We start from the raw sequence: 22,282 nt of genomic DNA on the forward strand, positions 1-22,282 counted from the left end.
CAAGCTTGGAGCTTACCTTTGCGGCCGTGATAGCCTTCATGACAGCATCTCTGCTGTCCGAGCATCTTGATACGACTGTATTGCGGTGTCCGCAGCTTAGGATTTTCTGTCCGCATTTTAATACAGCGGATACTTCGGCCTGGAAGACAGTGGCGTGCTCCTCCAGCGAGTATGCCCTACTGGTATGTCGAATCCCACCATAAAGCCCTGATCCAGCTCTGTTATTCATTCTGGAGCCATCTGTGTACCAGATGGTCCCCCTATTTAGCAATGCAGGTCTATTGGAATGCTGCCACTCCTCTCTGCCTGCAATGTGTGTCACGAATCCCTCGCAATCCACAGTCACTGGAGCCATGCAGTCACGGCCCATCAGAAGGAGAGGATATTCCTGTATGGCCCGTGACCAAATTTTTGCGTGACCGGTCTCGCCAGCACGTAGTTCGCCGAGGACGTATAGCCTGTACGCAGTCCTCATTGCCTCAAATTGCACAACGAGGTCCAGAGGCGGAAGGCTCAGCAGAGTCTCAAGCGCTCTAGTTGGCGCCGCCCGCATGGAACCCGTTATGCTGAGACATGCAAGACGTTCAAGTTGAGCACGAATTTTCGCTTTCTTCGTACATGGCCACCAAACGATAGCCCCGTATGTGAGAAGAGGTCTCACAATGCGCGAGTAGATCCAGTGGAGGATCTTAGGAGACCCTATGGTCTTATTCTTGCGTTTAACCTCTACTCGGGATGTTTAGCAGTGCAGGAACTGGAAAAGGTGATTGCGCACTTAGTGTATTTTGCACTAATTGATCCGATTGCAGTCGTAAACTGCCAATTTATTACGAGAGTCAACGATTGCTGCGTGTCAGATAGGTTTTCATGCCAAAAACGGAGTCAAAAGTCCATTATTTGGCATTTAACCGCATCTCACTTTTCTATTATGTCTTGAATCATCTTAAAATATTACTTTTTAAATGTAATTAGAGCGATCACAAACGAGAACTATCAATTTATTGCGATTGTCAATGACCTCTGGGTCTCAGATAGATTTTGATGCCAAAAAGGAGGTCAAAAGTCAATTATTTGGCATTCTACCGCATCTCACCTCTCTAGTGTGCTTTAAATCATCTTGAAATGTTACTTTTCGTATGTAATTGAATCGATCACAAATGTGAAACATCAATTTATTGCGATCGTCAATGATTCCTGGGCGTCACATAGGTTCATATGCGAAAAAGCTGGTCAAAGGTCCATTATTTAGTATTCTACAGTATCTCACCTGAGATATTAATTGCCCTTTTAGACTTTTTGTAAAAAAAATGTTAAATATTGTCTTTGTAATAGGAAAAAGCTGTGAGATATCTCAGTTCTGTTGGTTTAAGGAGTTCTTGCATACTAATTTTTATTTCTAAGAAAATTTGAATGCTTCAATCACTATTTATATTATTAAGAAAATTTTCAACTTGATCATGTTGAATCCACTTTTCCACCCTTTAGATAAGTGTGTGGCATTTATGACAATGAACACAAAAAAAAATTCTTGAAATTTTGAAATCACATTTAATTTAACTTTTCATAAGGAATTGGTCTAATTTTAAATACGATTTAAAACAAATCTTTATATTCGAGCTATGGATACATGATGTGGATAAAGATGTAGCAACTTTTAAAACTACATTAAGACAAGTCGCTGACTTCTGTTCTAATTTTCCTCTTCGTTTAATACTGAATTGAAAACAAATGTTTAAGAAAAATTATTATTAGAAATGTAAAAAGTATTTATTAGATGTTATATTGAACACTATCAAGACTTCTGTGCCTTGACAGCACTTTGCAGAACCCAAGCAGATGCATGGCAAAGAAATATATTAATAATGTAGAATTTAATATTATAAATAACCCTAAAACTTTAAGTTATGTAAAATTTAAAAAAAAAAGCAATAAAGAGATTTGGTTACTACATCTGATTCAAGTCAAGTAATACTAATTATTTGCCATACACTTCTTAAGTATATATGTCTCAAGTATATAACTTACATAATAGAAAATGCAATGTTCTTATTCCTTTTCACCTCAAAAACACAGTCAACATATTATCTGATATAAAAAAATTACCGACCAATTTCAATTATCTTCTATTTTCCAAAAGTATTTGATTTTCTATTTGGTATTTGTGCTTTGAAGGATAAGCATGTATAGTTAATTCAATATACATCGATTTCTCCAAGGCATTTTCCTCAAGGTGGAAATCTCGCTCCTTTATTACACCATATATTTCTATTAATGATATTATTCTATGCTTTAATTACTTATTTGTTTGCTGATGATCTGAAGATGATTTTCATCATCATTGATGATACGCAAGCTACACAATATCTTCGAAATGATTTTTACTATAGGTCAAGAGAAAATTACATGTTTCTCCACCTTGAAAAGTGTCAGTACATTTAGTTTGAAAAAGGAATAGTCTAGTATTAAATACCATATAGACCTCGTATACTCTTATAGGTTAAAAAAAAGGTCTAATGATGTATTTACGCATATTTAAAGTTAAACAGATAAACGAAATAATATGCAGCTTCACACCTCGCTCCTTTCTTTATCTAACTTTAGCTTGAGCTATCTGCTGCTTTTTTATTTCAATATTTGACAACATGTAAATATTTTTATACTGAAGATAATAATTTTGTTCTTTTTATGGACCTAAAACGGAAGCACATCATATTCTAATTATAATATTGCATAACGATGCCACATTTTATTATTTAAAACCCGAAGAGGACGGTATAAAATATTTAAAAAATGCGAAAACTTTTTACAAGTGAGCTAAACAAAACTTAAGAAGTTTTAAGGCCATTTTATGACTCTAGTTGCAAAGCAATTTCCGGGGAGACACATAAAAGTAAAAGAGTTTTGAGCGTAAAACCCAAAGTAAAATACGGTCCATACTAAGGCAAGGAGTTAGAGAAGTATATGAAGTTCTTGTTTTTAATTAAAATTAATGATAGTCTAGAAAAAAGTCGAATTGGCTTCAATTACTTGAAAAAACACTAACTTTAACTGGCTGAGAAGTTTAGGAAAGGGTTTTAACTAATAAAAGAAATAATTTTAAAGGCACGGATAAAATAAAAAAATGATTTTTTTTATTTTGTGCAGATTTATGAGTTAATTTTTTTGTTCAACTTAGTCTGAAAGAAACTCAAATTTATTTTTACTGCTTCAAATATTTAATGGCTTAAGTAATAGTTTACACTTATAAAAGAAATCACCTGTATTATATCAGTTCAAACACCTACCTGAAAGAGATAAAAAATGTATTTTTTTTACTTCGTCCAGGCAGTTGGTGTATTATTTCTCTTTTACTTAGGCTGAAATAAATGTGAATTTACGTCAACTATCTAAGAAGAAATGTAAGATAATCCTAAATGGCTTATATAAAAAACGGCTTTAACTTCTTGGAGAGCTAAAATAAATTATTCGATTGACACTGAGTATTTTCCTTGCAATCATACGTATGTGAGACAAGTTTGTTTTTACTGGGTAGGATTCTAAAATTAATTTTGTAAAAATTAAGAGATTTTCAGAGGATTAGAGTCTAACCAGAGCTTAATTTTGGCGATCTCTATCACTTTTTAAAGGCACCCACCCAGGTCATACCTCTAATTAAAAGTGCAGTGTCATCTGCAAAGCAGTAACACAGTTCTTCATAAATTACCATTCACATTCCAACTTTTGAAGTTGACTTATAGTATTTTCAATTTCTACAACTTGCATTCCACCACCAAGATAAGATTTAAACGAACCTAGTGCTTAACCTCTAATATCAATTTTTCTTAAGAAATGCGGGAGTTACTCTGTGTCAAATGCGTTCTGCCCTCACTTAAACTGTCAATCATAAATTTAGTTACTTCGTTAAAAGCATCCTTTATTTCAAACTTTTCAAGTCGAAGTTGATATTTTAAAATTAATTTTATATTTTCTAAGGAAAAGAATGTAATTAGTTCTTTCTTTTTTTCCAACAGATTTATGTATTACAATAATAGTTAAAGTTTTTAAAATATTTGGATAAATCCCAGTGCTAAAGACAGTATTTACTAAATTAAAAAAAGGCTTTATCCAAGCAATGTAATTATATTCAATATTTTGTATAAAAATTCTATCATCTCCCTTCATCGGTTCATTTTTTGTCTAACTTATTTAATGATAATGATGATACATGGTCCGTAGTTTTATTTATTGGAATATTGATATTGTGACCTAACTTGCTTTCTATTTTACTACGGTACTTAATTTAATTAACTTTAACTTATTGACTTAAGTTAATTTAAGAAGGAATTACCAGAAATTATTTCAATTGCCTGGAAGATATAGAAAATAAAAAAATAATGATTTTTTTAGGAATTATACATATATTATAAACTAAATAAAAAACACATTTGATAACTTTTTCATGCCGTTGACGATAATTTTCTTTCCTTATATTAATAAAAAAAAAATTTAAGTCCTGGGTGAAATACGAAGTAAATGTTTTGCTTCTTCCAGGCAGGGGTTCATTCTTTTTAATTTAGTCTGAACAATTCTTAAATGATAATTTTAAGTGCACCTAACTTTTCTCAGTACAGACAAGTGCCCAAAATTCAACAAGAGAATTAAAAAAAATCTTTAACATGCTGAAAAAAAATAAACAATAATTTTCTTACTTCTTCTATATGTGTTGAACCTTTTTCTATTTTGCCTGTTTTTCTTAGCCTAAAACAAGCTTAAATTGACTTCAACTGTTTAGGGAAAAAACTTGAAAAAATTTGCCTTTCTGAAGTATTCCTAGGGGAAATTTATTTAAAATGCAGTCAGTCGTAGCCATTTAGGTTATGCGTTATAAAACAAAAATGGCTTGCAGTAAAGTGAAATTTTTAAAAAAATACTCGACTTAGATAAGTGAAATAAATAGAAAAATATGAAGGAGATTTTGTGTATGGTTTAAAGTGATTATATGGAAACCTTTGGAAATATAAAAAATTTTGTGGGAAAAAGTGAAATTTTACAAGAGCCATTAAACGTACGTTAATTTAAAAAATATTTCTCTCTACCCTTTTTTAAACTAATTTACAGAAAACTTAGTGAGACAACGATTTATTTATAATAAAAGAAACGTATTTTATATCTCTTTTTAGAAGTTTTAATAAGTGAATCAAACTGGGTTCCGCGGGGTATAAAATTTTATTAAACTTTTGTTAAATAAATAGACTTGTTCCATAAGACCTTAAAAATGAGAAACACGAGATGAGATTCACCAAATTTTGGACACTTAGACAAAGTGTCTTATATGTACACATTTGTTTTATCTTCTATTATATTACATATGTAAACCTTTTCACTATCCTTCTGTTTTTGATATATATAAATGACTAATTTTTTTTTGTTTCAGGTAAGTTTACTCACTCATAAATTCTCTTATTAGGTAAGCTCTATTGTGAATGATTCTTGCAAAATTTTCGAGCGTCCTGTTTTTACTCAAAAAACTGTAAAAATATACGTATAGGAAATTATATATTAAAGAAACACTATAAACATAAAAAGCAAACATTTTATAAGCATAATTTAAAAATTATCCTACGTTTCGTGTTTTGGTCCTTCTCAGGGCAAGTGAACGCGAATAATGCAAGTTGTAATAAATTTATTAAGTAATATTAGATATTTCTTTTTTAATTTAGGGGGCATAACTTAATATGTTAGGATGGGCGTTTCTTTATTAGTAATTAATATTTTTTACTAATTTCATATTTGAAAATCTTCAACACTAAAAATGTCGATGTTGTTGATTAATTAATGAATTATTCCAGACAGTTCAGGCAAAATTTTAGTGAAAGTTCCTGAAATGGTAAAAAATTAAAGTTTATTTTTTCGCATCTTTCATACAAGTGGGGTGTTTAATTCAGCCTGTAAAAGCATAAATTTACTTCAACTGCCTACAAAAAAAAGAGGAACAACATTAATTGACTGACGAGAATTAAAATAAATCCTTTTAAATGCCCGGAAATATAAAGAATTTTTTTTTACTTCTTCTAAACATTTGGAACTTTTTTTTTTATTTTTCTTAGTCTGGAACAAACTTAAATTAATTTCAACCGTCTAAGAATAAACAGTTTGTGAAAAAACTGTCGTGGTGTTAAAAAAAAAATTTAAATATTTGAAAGACGCACATAATTTAGTTTCTTTTGTCTTCCACACTATTTTTTGTCGATTTAATTATAGCATTTTAAAAATTAATATTTATATTAAAAATGCAAGCAGAGGGTTTTTTCCAAGCAGTGGAGTTGTAAATTTTCTCTTTTATCTAGATAAATGTGTAAATATCTAATTTCGTGATAACAACAGCTTAAAAAAATAATTTAGGTGGGAATTAAAAAAAATTAATTTTATGTAATTTCATGCACGTAAAGATATTTTTGAATTTTCATGAGCAGGCAATTTTATTATTAAATAATAATGAGCTTTTGATTCATTTATAAAAAACTCATTAAACGCCCAGATAATAAAGTAAAAAAGGAAATCAACTACATTTTCTCAATTTGAGAAAATGTTGTGATGTGAATGATGCTGTGAATGAAAATTCCGACCAGGAGGATGAATCGAATAATACGGTTTTGAACGAAGTTACTATATTGGAAGAACTAGAGACCTTTGCCGATCAGAGTGACCTGGATGATGACGAAGAAATTTTCAGCGACCACAACACTGCCAGTGAGCAAGAGATTTCAGACTCGGACGAAGAATAACTTTCAATTAGAAATGCTTGGTATGGGAAAGATTTCACCAAATGGTCAAAAACGCCAATTATAAGGGGGCGCACGACAGCTCATAATTTAATTACTGTTTTACCAGGACTTAGAGGGACTGCTCGAAATGATCCTCCGTCAACACCCCACGAGGCTTGGCGTTTACTGATAACTGATGATATGCTGAGAAAAGTAGTTACTTATACTAATATAAAAATAGGTATGTGTCGAGAAAAATATCGAAAGTTTCGAAGATACCCATATTTAAAAAAAAAATTTAGACCTGCATTTACGAACGATACCACCTTATCCGAAATGAGAGCATTTTTGGGCCTCTTATGTTTACAAGGAATTTTTAAGTCCGGTCATGAGGACATTAGATCAATGTGGGCGACAGATGGAACTGGGAGGCCTATTTTTCGAGCCACAATGAGACTTGCTCGGTTTTCATTTCTATTAAGTTGGGTCAGGTTTGATGACGGTACCTCTAGAAAAGAAAGAATTAAAACAAATAAATTGGCTGCAATATCAGAGCTTTTTGATGAATTTGTAAGAAATTCTAAGTTATCCTTTAGCCCCGGATATTATCTAACAGTTGATGAGATGCTAATACCGTTTCGGGGTAGATGTTCGTTTCGAATGTTTATTCACAATAAACCGGCTAAATATGGCATTAAAGTTCAAATTTTAGCAGACGCAAAGACTTATTATATGGTAAATGCAGAGATATATTCCGGTGCTGAAATAAAAACCGTTGAACCGAAATCTAAGCTATCCAATCCAACAAGAGTTGTTTTACGACTAGCGCAGTGTATTGAAGGCACTAAAAGAAATATAACTGGGGACAACTGGTATAGCTCAGTTGAACTTCTTGAAGCACTTAAAGATAAAAAATTGACATATGTTGGGACATTAAAGAAAAGTAAAAGAGCCATACCTCCCGAATTTTTGCCTCATAAGAACAGACCTGTTCATTCTTCAATTTTTGGATTTTCTTCATCTAATACCATAGTCTCTCACGTACCAAAAAAAGGAAAAAGTGTCATTTTACTTTTCAGCATGCACCACAACTCTTCAATAAACCAGGATACACTAAAGCCAGAAATCATTCATTTCTATACCGAAACAAAATCAGGAGTAGATGCTTTAGATGCAAAGTGTGCATTATACTCAACATCGAGAAGAACAAATCGGTGGCCAATAGCCATTTTTCATGCCATTTTAAATATTGCCAGTGTCAATTCTCGGGTAATATACCTCGGGTAATATTCAAAAGGTGGTGAAGAAATTCTACGATATAACTTTATCAAACAACTTGGAAAGCAGTTACTTGACGAACACTTGCGTTCTAGAATGGACAACCCTAAGGTGCCCTTGAAAATCCGCAATCTTATAGTTGATATTTTGCACATCGAAATTCCAGTTGAAGAGGTAGTCACAGAACCTAAAATTAAGAGCAAACGGAAAAGATGTAGCATTTGTCCCGATAAAAAGGACAGAAAGACAGCCATTAATTGTGATGTTTGCAAAACACCAATTTGTAATCAGTGTTACAAAAAAATTGGTCCTAAATGTTTAGATAAGTAGATTTGTTATTTTTTTATGCTAGTAGGTTTGTTTTACTATTTTCGGTAATAAAAATTAAGATTTTTTGCATTTTTTTTTTTTCATGTAGTGGGTTCCGGGGACCCGTCGATAGTACCAGTGTAATTACAATTGCTCGATAGTAGCTGAGGGTTAATTAGTACAAATTGCATATAAATAATTAACATCACTAACCTCTAACCTCTTCGAAAGGTGTTTTCTTATATTTTCTTCTGCTGACTCCCTTTAGACACTGACTACTTCCAAGAGGGGCCACACCATATTTGCAATAAAATTTGTGGTTATATCTGCATAAAAGGAGAGAAACCATTTAAAAAACAATGAAAATTCAGCAGGAATTGAAAACAAACAGATAAATCCACTTGAATATGAATATTTTTATGGAAAGTTGTTGGTAAAATCGTTTTTTTATTAAAGTATTTATAAATTATTAGTATTTATTTATTATACTACCTAGAAAAAGGAAAATACATTTGAACAAATGAGCAAAAAATTATCTAAAAGAGTATGTTCTAAATGTTGTAATCATTTAGAAGTTAACATTAAAGATTTTTGATTAGCTACTTGAATTTTAATTCCGCTAGTTATAATCAGCCTGATAATACCTATTCAAAGAAAAACACGTTTCTGAGGCAGGTTATCTAGAGTAAAATACTTTTTTTAGACGTTTAGACTTATGATTACTTAATATTAAATCTATTATAAGTAATTTGTCAGTAAACAGAATTATTAGATTACTCTCTAAGCAATTTTCAACGATATTGGTGTTCTTACTTCAATCTCTGTAAAACCTTTCTATTCAAAGGAATACATAACATTTGAAATAAATTCAATTTAAACTCGTACAATAGCATCAACCATTTAAATAAGTCATTTTGCTTTGTAAACATAATGTAGCATCTATGGTCAGCATTAATTTAAGCCCATGCTAGTAAAACGTCTTGCACAAATAACAATTAGGATTTTGCATAAGGCAACATTTCAAAATTAGAGTAATTTACCTCTTATTAGCTTAAATTCCACAACTATGCGCCGTATCTTTTGTTAGCCTCTAACAAAACGTATTTAAACCTCGGCTAGAACTGAAATATTTCCTTTTTTACTTTCAAACCTTTCCATTAAAATCAAATTTTCATTTTATTGTAAGTTGTAAAATATTAAGCAAATACGTCGATCTTTTTCTTTAAGAAAAAAAGTCAAATTTATTAATTAAAGCCACGGTACTTGATAGCGACGACCTGCAGACGTTAGTTTTTACATAAAATTTTCAATATTTCAAAAACCGTTTAGCTTAAAAGGTTATTATTATTATTATGCATAAAATATAAAGGGTCTTTCAAATTCAACCCTTAACATGGGGATCTCCGAATCTATAAGACATACATCGATACAAAGATGGTTAAACTGGAGCAAAGTTGAAAATTGTTGAACTTAACAATACGCCGTTAAGTAAATTAAAAATTCCGAATGGTTCCGAAGATATTCAAAAAAATTAAAAATTTTGGAAAAATTATTTTAATTTTTTCTTATCCGATTTTGAAACAATTTGCACTTTTGCAATGCTACTTTTTTCGTGTTATATGATGGTGTTTTTAGATTAGAACCATCATCAACTTAGTTTTTTCTTATAGGCGCCATATTGGAGTTTTTTTAAAATCATTTGCATTTTTAAATTCTCTGCAAAATTTCCTTTTCAACGATGTATCACAAGTAATAATTTTATTTTTAAAAACCCAAATTTTTGGAAAAAAACTAAATGTGTGGTAGTAGACTGTGATAAACTGACAAGACAATATTTAAACTAAACATATTAACATAAATTTATTGTCGTAGGTTTTAAATATTTATATGTTTTGGTAGTATTGTAGTACAAAAGGACATGTATTATACTAATATTTTATGCATTAATGATTTTTATGAATGAAGAAAAGCGAGATATGATTTAACATTTATTATAAATATGATAGAAATGCCATTAGAACATCAGAAATGTATTTGTTGATGTATAGCATAATAATGTAGTATGTTTGGTTCTTTTAATAAGCCTTACATTAAATATGGAGATAAAATGGATAAAGCAACTAAACGAAACTTACTTAAAGAGGTATGGATTAGCGATTTTTGTAGTTATTGCGCTACATAAAAAATGCTTTGTAGATAAACATGAACCTAAAGAAATCCCAACATTTTATTGCCTCTCATACAAGTGCACTTTTGTTAAGTGTTGGAGATAACTTAAAAAAAGTGAATTTAATCCATTTAAAATTCCTTTAGCGTTAAATCGGCTTCTTGGTGATTTTGAAAGAGGTGTTTTTTGTAATTGGCTTGCGCAAAAAATTACTGATTACGAAGATCGAATTTTAAATAACATAATTTCTTTAGAAAATTACTATACAGTCTGGTTTCATCAAGATGGTGCTTTCATACACAATAGACGATAAGTTTCAAATTATCTTACAGAAAGGTTTAGTGACAGGTGAATGGGAAATAATGGTCCTATGAGATGGCCGGCAAGGTCTCCTGATTTGAATGTCTTGGATACATTTTTATGAACACTACAAAATTGAGTTGATTCGTGAGGGAAATTTCAAAATATTGAGGATATATGGTTAACTATTTAATGAATTGAATTATCAAAACAGTGGGCTGCCAAGGCAGTTGTGTATATAGGTCTCCTGATGAATCCGTCATGCCCAGCCGGGGGTTACCAGAGCCCAACGGCCTTAGAGAAACCAATAAGGCTCTCTGGCCTAAAGGACTTAAAGTCACTCGGTACACTGAAAGTGTTACCCAAGTATTTGAACCTGGCGCGCGTGAGTGCTGGGCACTCCCCGACTACATGGTCAACGGTTTCATCCTCCTCACAGCACCATCGGCATTCCGGGTTGTCCGCAATACCGATAGTATGGAGATGGCTTCTTAAGTACAAGTGACCGGTTAAAAGACCTGTCACCAGCCGAATTTCACGTCTTTTTAGGCGTAGTAGATTTTTGGTGGGACAGGCAGAGGGCTCACCTATGTGCGCTTTGGCTTGTCTCATACCGGGGGACTCAGTCCATCTTCGGTGAGTCCACTTGTCCAGCAGACCCTTCATTGACGCGACCGCAACGTATTTGGCGATACCAACTATGGGTTCCGGCCCCATCGGCACATTCGCGGATCTCAGTCTGGCAAGAGAGTCCATTTCCTTATTACCTGCATGGCCTACGTGGCCAGGTATCCAGACGAGCTAGACCCTGCAGCCAACCTGTACCAGTTTTTTCAGGACTTTTATGCACTCTAGTACAAGCTTGGAGCTTACGTTTGCGGCCGTGGTAGCCTTAATGGCAGCTCTGCTGTCCGAGCATATTGATACGACTGTATTTCGGTGCCCGTAGCTTAGGATTTTCTGTCCGCATTTTAATACAGTGAATACTTCGGCCTGGAAGACAATAGCGTGCTCCCCCAGCGACTATGCTCTACTATTATGTGGGATCCCACCACAAAGCCCTGATCCAGCTCTGTTATTCATTCTGGAGCCATCTATGTACCAGATGGTCCCCCTATTTAGCAATGCAGGTCTATTGGAATGCTGCCACTCTTCTCTGCCTGCAATGTGCGTCACGAATTACGTGGGATTCGTGACGCACATTGCACGGTCACTGGAGCCATGCAGTCACTGCCCATCAGAAGGAGAGGACATTCATTTATGGCCCAAGACCAAATTTTTGCGTGACCGGTCTCGCCAGCACGTAGTTCGCCGATGACGTATAGTCTGTACGCAGTCCTCATTGCCTCAAATTGCACAACGAGGTCCAGAGGCGGCCTGTTTGATAGTGTGATCATTGACGAGAGTATCCTGTATTTTTGGTAGTTAGATGACTATGGAGGTGCTACTAAAGAAGAAAAACAAAAAGGTCTCCGTGCAGGTCCAACAAACTACCCAAGAGGTGTGCTAGGGACCGTTCAGCCTTACGCCGATTAGAGCCCAGACCACCTCCCCAACCTCATGGTTAACTATTATTAGGGAGTTTAACAGATTAAGTAGATAAGAAATAAATCACACAGTTCTCAATATCCGTCAGAGAGTGCAATTATGTCGTGGTAGGGACAATAATTTCAGCACTTAATAGAGTTTTATTTTGAGATTTTGTTTTTAAATTTATTGTTTATTTATAATATATACCATTTATTGACAGTTTAATTAGTTTAATATAATAGAAAATTTATGCACAGTGTACTGCGGCAAATTTAGTTCTTTTCCTAAAATTCAGGATTTTAAGAAATAAAAATCTTAGTTGTAATATATCATTAAAAAGGGAATTTTACAAAGAATTTAAAAATGCAAAAATCCAATATAGTGCCCATAAAAAAATAAAATTGATGATAGTTGGCAAAAGACGAAACGTCGTATTAAAAACCTATAAACGCCATCATGTAACACAAAAAAATGGCAATGCAAAAATGTGCAAATTGTTTTAAAATCGGATAAGAAAAAAACTCAGAAAATATAAAATCGATTTTTCAAAAATCTAAAGGGAACTACACAAAGTCTCAGTCTCAAAAGTATTTATAAATTCCAAGAGTAGATTGCACGTGTTTTGCTCATATTAAAAGCATCATTAGACCTAAACATTTAAAACAAAGAAACTAAATACAATACCAACCTTAAAGTTAGATAAAATTGGTACCTTTAAAACCGACTACAAACAGTACATGCCCTACAATCACATTATACACACACACTAAATAAAATAAATTCTTAGGCATGTGATGCGCCACAAGTAAACTAATTAAAATTAATAAAATACAAAAATATAAAATTATTGTTCTAAACGAGATTCGAACCTACTGCTAGTCTCGAAAATCATGTCAGTTAAGCAAATAAGAAAAGCCCAACCGTGGATTGTTTTTTAATTTTGAACCCGAACAATTTTAAACAATATTGGTTGACATACTCCACTTCTACTATAAGAAATATCTTTTTTAGAAATATCTGGAAGGACCTGGTAGCGCAATACTTTACAAAGTGTCCATCCCCGTGTTGAGAGTAGCATTTAAAATACCCTCTATAGAATTCTAGTAAGATTAAAGAAGCTTCCGATACACACAAAAATGACAATTCTATGAAATTGTATTTGTCCTATTCTATCTTTCCTATATCTTAAAACCACTATCATGTTACTAAATTTTCAAAATTTTCCTTTGGTGCAGTTTCCGGCGAAACACCCTGTATAAGTAAAAAATAATTTACAAATTATATTTGCTAGTCTTTCGAAAAATATATATCCTAATTATATGCAAGGTGTGACCAGAAATCCATGTTTTCCATACTACAAAGTGCGGAGAATCATGCAATCTAAAAATATATTTTTAGGGCCTGTTCAACATTTATGAGGACGTTGTGATTTACTACAGCCAGATTAGATAATTAACGAAAAATTAATTAACATTGTAAATGTAGGAAATAGATAATGAAATTGAATGAGAATATAAAGTAAGAAAAAATTGGATTTAATCGGCGCGACGCGATACGCACAAGTCCCTTACCTGATAAGGCTTCTAAATCGGACTTGGGTACTGGAATGGCGATTACTCAATTCATCACCTATACACGATTAATCAAGTATTTGGGTTGAATCCAGAAATTAGTGGTTCCGGAATCTCAACGCACGAAACACGCGGACGGTACCGTCACTTCTCTCACCGGAGTCCGTTCTCGTTCCCGTTTCCCACTCAAATTGGGCTTGCCAAATTTATCACTTATGGGCATGCTCGATGCAAAAAAAGACGATCTGTGCATATATTTAAAAGAAAATATACAGAACGATACTGTATATTAGATGCGATAAAAAAGTAAGATTATTTTGCATTATTATTTTGAATATAGATATGTGCTGAAATTAATATTTATTATAAGGTTGAAGTGCATTTATTTTCAATGTTTTACCCATTCAACAGTCTCCAATAATTTACCAAGAAAAAATAAAATAAAAATAAAATAAAATAAAGATTTCTAAACAAACGTGTTTTCAGAATTCAGTTACTCTTTAATGAAAAGTTCTTGAGAAGCAATTTACATTAAGTTATTGGAGCTATGCAAAAAAAATTACAACCTTTTATTTGGTTGTCATTTAAGTTTTCATTACTTAATTCCTATTTTACTTTTTTATTTTTCGTATATTTGTGGAACGTAACTTCATTACATTCTATTCATTCTATATTCATTTTTTGATTATGATTTAACTTTTACGACAACTTAAAGGATAATTAAAAAAAAAATATTTCTTAATATTTGATTTCATATAAAAATAAATTTTACTCATATATTATACAATTCTAGCATTAAAGCTTATCATTCATCCTAACTTCACTAACCCATCGAAAAGTAAAATCGTTAATAATGTTTCCATTCAGGCTCGGCTCTATTCAGTCGTAACAGAAAATTTATTGCATTGCCTCAAATCTTTAGAGCAGCCGGTTAAATTGAACCGGAGCTGAAGCTGGATTAAAGCTATTTAACTAAGCTGCTTGCCAGGTTTTAAATCGCGAGTTAACGATTTTAGGAGCCAGATTTTTTAACATTTTTTAGGTTTTATTTATAGTAAATTATTTTTTATTCTAATGGGACGTTTAAAACCCAAAAAAACACTAAATTAAGATTTCATTTTGTTATTGAAGTATTTTGAGTAAAATATTTAGAAAACATTAAGAACGAAAATCTACTAGAAATAACTTCAAAATAGTTTCTTAAATATTCATAGAATTATTATATTATTGTTAGAATTTTATTTGTCAACGGCCACCATCAATTACAAAATATAGAAGCTTGATAATCAAATATAGTGCAATATTAATTACTTAAATATTTAAATATTAGTCAAATAAACCAAACTTAAGAAAACAATAAGAATATCAACATCAATGGATGCTGCCATATACCTGCCTCAACAATGTATATAATGAACCAATGATGTGAATTCCATAAGTTTGACTTTCAGTCTGATTGTTCTAAAGATACATTAATTCAAGTCATAATAAGTACGGTAAAATGGATGGTAAAAACAACGATTGCCTCTTGAATTAAGTTAAGTTCCTCGTTAAGTCCTAATTGAAATATGCAAATCACTTTTTTCAAGTAACTGAAGAGCTGGCACATACATTTCAATTAGAGGGAAATCGTTACTATGATCTACAATATTTAGTATACAGGGTCCTGCATCAATGCGTCGGTCTTCCATAAAGCCTAAAAAAATTAGGTTAAAATTTTCTAACCTCTTAAAAACGTACCTGATATCGCATATCTGGAAAATATTTTGAAGTATACAGGATGCTTCAAAAAAGTAGGGCGATATAAGCAGCATTTTTTTAAAATAGAATGCTATAATTTTTATTTTATTTTTAAGACCGCCTTAGGCTACCTAGTATATGCGCTAAATATGGCTGCTTTGTCATGCGCAGCTTGACTGCAATAATTTTTTTTATAAAAAAAATCAAAAAATCATTACAACATTTAATTTTATCTTGATACTAGAAATGTTAATTCAATGTCAATATTGGACTTAATTGGGATTCTAGAAGAATGGAGAATTACTTTGACTTAAATTATTTCCTTCTGTCATATACAGGGTTTTCGTAGTTAGCAATCATATTTTACGAATTTCAAAGCTCCATTTCTCGCTTTTTTTAAATGGAACACCCTGTATATTTTGTATCCATTTAATGAAAATTTTATACACGAACATTTTTTATTATGTAAACATATTAGCTATCTTTAGTCGTTTTTAAAATATTCACGATAATTATCCGTAGATAATAAAATGTTTAAATAAAAACCAGGAAATCTGCATTCTTAACAAAATAGGTATTTTAATATCTTTTTTGTTGCCAAGCAAAATACTTCACCTGTTTCTCTAAATAAATTTTTGACATTTTGGTGAGAATATCATTTTTGTATGTGTATTATCAGCTTAAGTATTCAGTTATTTGAATTATTGTAACTTTGTTTGTAAAAGAAATTTGAAGTTTTGTTTCAGAAATCTAATCTGAACAAAAATTGCATACTTATAAAATGCATTTTAGCAAAGACGAACTTGTTGACATGATATTTGTGTTGGGGGAATCTGAAAAGAATTGCCTCGTAGCCTCTCGAATGTATGGGGCGCGCTATCCTGATAGAAGATGTCCAGAAGAAAAATCTTTTAGAAGGTTACTAGCAAGATTTGTGGAGACAGGGAGTGTTTGTTACCCCAAGCAAGGTAGAATGAGGTCTGTTACTAATCAGGAGCAAGAGCTAGATGTATTATTAACGGTAACCGAATATCCTTACCCAAGTCAATCAAATATCGGAGCAGCAGTTGTAATAAGTGAAAGACCAGTGCAACGAATTTTAAAAAGAAATTATTTTCATCCATACCACATCCATGAACATCAAGCACTTTATGATAGGGATATACAAAACCGACGTGAATTTTGTACTTGGAGCAGAAATAAATTACAAAACGACCCCACGTTTTTTAATAATGTCCTATTTACGGATGAGGCAACATTTCTTAAAAACGGATCAGTAAATAGACATAACTTTCATTAATATTCATTCGAAAACCCCCATTTTATGCAGCAGATCGACTACCAGCATAAGTGGTCATTAAATGTGTGGGGTGGAATTACTTGAAGCACCATTATCGGTCCCTATTTTTTTAATGGTCATCTCAATGGAGAAATGTACCTTTAATTTTTACAAAATAAACTGCCTAGATTACTTGCAAATGTTCCATTAATTACTAGAAACCGAATGTGGTTTCAACAGGATGGAGCCCCTCCACATTTTTCTCGAAATGTCACTAAATATTTAAATGTAACCTTTGAAGAAAAATGGATTGGAAGGAATGGACATTTCAATTGGCCAGCCAGATCACCTGACCTAACAAAATTAGATTTTTTTTATGGGGTTTTGTAAAAGAAGTTGTTTATAGTAGAAATCCACCTACAACGGCAGTATATATGGAGCAGAGAATACGGGATGCGTTTGCCCAAGTAACTCCACAAATGCTACATGAAGTAGAAAGAAGTTTTCAGGAACGTATTAATTTATGTTTTGAACAAAACAGAGGACATATTGAACACTTGTATAAATGTAATAATAATAAAATGATAAAAATATTTTTAATATGCTTGTTTAATTATTATCGTGAATATTTTAAAAACGACTAAAGATAGCTAATATGTTTACATATAAAAAATATTCATGTGTTAAATCTTCATTAAATGGATAACAAATATACAGGGTGTTCTATTTAAAAAAAGCGAGAAATAGAGCTTTGAGATTCATAAAATATTATTGCTAACTACGAACACCCTGTATATGACAGAAGGAAACAATTTAGGTCAAAGTAAATCTGCATTCTTCTAGAATCCCAATCAAGTCCAATATTGACATTGAATTAACATTTCTTGTATTAAGATGAAATTAAATGATGTAATGATTTGTAGATTTTTTTTATAAAAAAAATTATTGCAGTCAAACTGCGCATGACAAAGCATTTTGATATTTAGCCATATTCAGCGCATATACTAGGTAGCCTAAGGCGGTCATAAAAATAAAATAAACAGAATGGCATTCCATTTAAAAAAAATGCTGCTTATATCGCCCTACTTTTTTGAAGCACCCTGTATACTTCAAAATCTTTTCCAGATATGCGCTATCAGGTCACAAAATTTTTTTAAGAGGTAAGAAATTTTTAACCTTATTTTTTTAGGCTTTATGGAAGACCGACGCACTGTTGCAGGACCCTGTATACGCTACAAATTATAAAAAGTTATGCTCAATTAACTTTATTTACTTATTTATTCCATAAATAGACTAATTATATTATACATAAATGTGAAAATGATGGATAAAATCGCTATTAAAGTTTAAACTACCAAGAATATTTAAATGTATACCATAATAATTTATTTATATTATATTACAATACTACCTGCTTTACTAACCTCTGTTGAAATAGGATTATTTTTCTAATTAAAATTTTATATATAAAAGTTATTTTAAGGGTAACTAAGGTTTCTCCTTTTCAAAGTATCAATATTAGCTAATGATCTTAATTCACCCTCTCTATTATAACCACATTTATAACCAATAAATCATCGAAACTTGCTGTGGACACATTCTATTATAATAATATGAGTTCTATAATTAGGGTTCCAGATTTTGAAACGATACTCAAGAATACTTCAAACAAGTTCAAAATAGAGTAATTTTATCGTAAAAATCGATTGCATATTGAAAATTGTATATTTAATTAGGAACTCGAGCATCTTAAGAAAATGAGAAATAATTCACAGACAGGTTTTATTATTTAATGCAGTACCAAGGTCTCTAATTTTACTAACAACTTTCAAAATAAGTTTGATTAATAGAATAATTAAAATGTATTGGTTCTTGTAGCCTGACAAATCTATATATAGAATTTTTTATAATAAAATCATAAAAGCTGAAGTTTTTGTTGGTAAATATGACCAATATTTGTACTGTTAAATGAAATACAAATTAAGTAATATTTACTAAAAAAAACATTATAGTCTATTAATATAATTAAATCGACGCGTTCAATTCAAAACGACGTAAGCACTATTTTGAAAATTTCGAGTTATTTACGAAATATATGTTTTAGGGCATTATTTAAAAAAAAATACTAAAAATGAGACATACATCAATTAACCATACTAAAAGCTACCAAGTTTATATTTTTTGTTTTGGTAAAAAAGAGTATAAATGGTGAATAAGTCATTTGGCATAGGCTCTTGTCGTTTATCACGTCGCTTATGATTTATAATTAATTTTGATATTATTTTAAAACATGGCGCATCTAACAACTTACGCCATTTCTATACAAAGTGGTTCTTCTTATTTTGGTGACGCTTAGGCCAATAAAATGAAATAAAAGTAATTAACTTGTGTTACTGTTTTATTACAAAAATTTATAAGTGTCTCTCAAAAATAAATAAAAACAAAGATATTTTTACTTTTTACCAAATAATGAAATGAAAATATTTTTTCTAAATTCTTAAACAAAACATTTTATATTACCCTATAGACTAAAGGACTAGACATTTATTAACTAACTCATAAAATAATAAAGACGCAGCATTACCAATAATAAACAACATAAAAAATGAAATAAACAAGAAACAAAAATATTCTCTAGAAAATTGTGGAATAAAATATGAGCTATTTTCTACTTAAAGTTTATTATCTATTACAACTCAATGTCTTCAATGTCTGCTTCGTTAAGAACATCCGCAACAGCAGTACTAGGCTTCAGTAAAAAATAGTCGCTATGATACCTTGGTGGAATTGTATTGTCATCGCACATAGTTTTAAGGTCATTATATTTATTTTTAGTTATGGATAAAGGGGCAAAATAAGCATTTCGTAGTTGTTCAGTATCCTTATTTTTTATACTTTCTAAAACACATTCTTGGTCAATATCATCGTATTTATAGCGGTAAAAAAATGTAGAGGTGCCTTTAAAAAATTTTGCTGTTTTTTATCTGTTATTTTACGGGTTGCCTTTCCTTTGTCGTCGTTAGTGATAAGTCAGAATTTGGTCTTAAGTTTTCTCATATGTTCTTTAAAATCGTAAAAGTCGCTATAAAAGAGAACATTTACCTCATAGGGTTTGGGTTTTGTTCTTGCATTACACAAGGTCGTTGGCAATTCTGATGGGGCCATGATGGCCTTACGTTTTATTGACTTTTTAATTACTGCGTGCATGGAATCTCTTTGTCGGCTTCTAACGGGTCCAATGGTGACAGCATATTAACGTCCTTAAAAATAACGTCATGATTAATTGCTTCAAGTAGTAAAGTATTTTGTGATGCTTCTTGCAAAGGAATAGCTGGAGAAACAATCATTTCGCTTATTTCCTTTTGTTCGTTTGAAGACTGTTGTTTAATAACCATCATCAACATTCGTTTAGCTCTAGACGACATTTTGTCACAAGCGCCAAATTTAAAAACGCTGAAAAAGAAGAAAATCATAACTCTAATTTGTTTTTTATGTTAAAAATAAAATATATGGTACCTCCTGTTACAAAAATATTAAAAAATTAATGACATAAAGATGTTATTTAAATTATACATTAACAAAAAGTGCAAATTTCAATACTAATAGGCGTTTATGCCACACTGTTGTTAAATAATTTTGTTTTGGCATAAGCGACACCACAAACATGTGCGATTTAAATAAGAAATCTCACAAATTTGATAAAAATAATAGGAAAATCATAAAGTAAATATTTTCAAAAATAGCTAAAATCACTAACCTGTTTTGATAAAGAACAGTTTCTATTAAAATTTAACTATAAACGAAAGAGATGTTGCCCCTATGACGCCCAATGCATTACTGGTGCTTATGACTGGAGTAAACACCCTGAATGAAATTTGTTCTAACAAAACTGGCGCTTGCGCAACTTTACGACATAATAAAACGAAAATAAACCGTGGTATAGTCAAATTTAAAGAATCTATTTAAAGAAGGCGCTTATGCCAATTGTATGCGCCTATAAATTCAATTTTTTTTAAATGGCGTTTACGTCGTTTTGCCTTGAGCACGTCGAAATGGTCAGTTTTTCCAGGAAAATATAGGAAAAAAGAGTGCATGATAAAAACAAAATAGTAAATTTTACGAAAGACTTAAATTTAATAAAAACATTATAAATCAAGTCGAATTTAATTAAAAAAAAATCTTATAAAATAAATTGTGAAAATTGCAATCAACTGTTTCACTTAAAAACAATATAAATCTACTCTAAAAAAATGCGGAATAAAAAATTATAGATTTTCTTAAAATTAAAATATAGAAAATCTTATATTAATTGATAAAAATGACGAATTTTCACATCGTCATAAAAAATATAATTCAAGTGGAGTTTACTCAAAAAATCATTATAGGCCAAATTATTTGGTCTTTTTTTTTTAAGCCACATTTTTTCCAGACGAATCCATCTAGTTAATTAAATAGAGAAAACAGCAAACATGTTTTTTTTAATATTTTTTTAAGCGACAAAGCTTATTAAAAATGTAAAACTAAAATATATTTTGTGGAAAAACCAAAATATCTTAAATTTTAAGAACAGCCCAAAATTTAAAAAATTCCATTAAGTAATCCCTAAAATAGAAATGTATCGAAAAACCAACATAATTGCTTGAAATAAGAAATTTGATAAAAGATTCAAGTTCATATAAAACTGAATCTGAACCGAATATATTTAAAAAACATATGCATCATTAAGGAGTCATACACTAACGTTAAAAAATCACAAGTATAAATTTTCGAGACACAAGTGTAAGGAAAATTCAAAAATAACAACTAATGTCTTAATTTTGTAAAAAAAGCAAATTTATTGTGAAAATATTATGGGTTATAGACTGAACACTACTGAAAAACACAGAAAATTAGAGACATATATTAATTGGTCAAATTTTTTAGATACTTGTAAATTTGAATGTATTATTCAATTAATAGTAGTCTTATTTAAATCCTTCAAGTGGAAATGTTTTTTGTTAGAAACTTCAGATTGCTTAAGATAAACGCGTGCGTTAAAGTTTTCTTATATATATTCCCTTAAAACTTCATAAACAACAGCATAATCTTAATTAAAAGTAAATCCATGTAAAATACTCTAAGTAAATCTTAAAAGGGCTTCAAATTTTGCTAATTATAATTCAGTGCCTTTCTGGCGAAAAACAATTTCACAGCTGAAAATTCCAATTCTATTCAAAATATTTCGAAGGGCCCTTGTCTTTACCCTTTCTTACCATATTTAGCAAAAAAGGATTTTCCTTTGTAGTTTAATAACTTATTGTATTATTTCTGCCTTTGAAACTAAAAAGCCCTTTGACAACGAAAAAGTCTCTTCGTGTGTTTATTT

General features: G+C 31.1%; 2 protein-coding genes across 5 annotated transcripts in view; both read left to right on the forward strand.

Moving 5' to 3' along the window:
- LOC126741414 (uncharacterized) overlaps nt 1–6,764 on the forward strand; it is an 86,206-nt gene extending 79,442 nt beyond the window's left edge. The window contains exon 3 of the mRNA XM_050447817.1: nt 6,609–6,764. Coding sequence (XP_050303774.1) covers nt 6,609–6,764 — 156 coding nt within the window. The remainder of the gene's footprint in view (nt 1–6,608) is intronic.
- Nucleotides 1–22,282, forward strand: part of LOC126741286 (probable G-protein coupled receptor No18) — a 510,980-nt gene that overhangs the window by 58,128 nt on the left and 430,570 nt on the right. The window lies entirely within an intron of this gene.

The sequence above is a fragment of the Anthonomus grandis genome, chromosome 10 (assembly GCF_022605725.1).
Source record: "Anthonomus grandis grandis chromosome 10, icAntGran1.3, whole genome shotgun sequence".
In the NCBI taxonomy this organism is placed as follows: domain Eukaryota; kingdom Metazoa; phylum Arthropoda; class Insecta; order Coleoptera; family Curculionidae; genus Anthonomus; species Anthonomus grandis.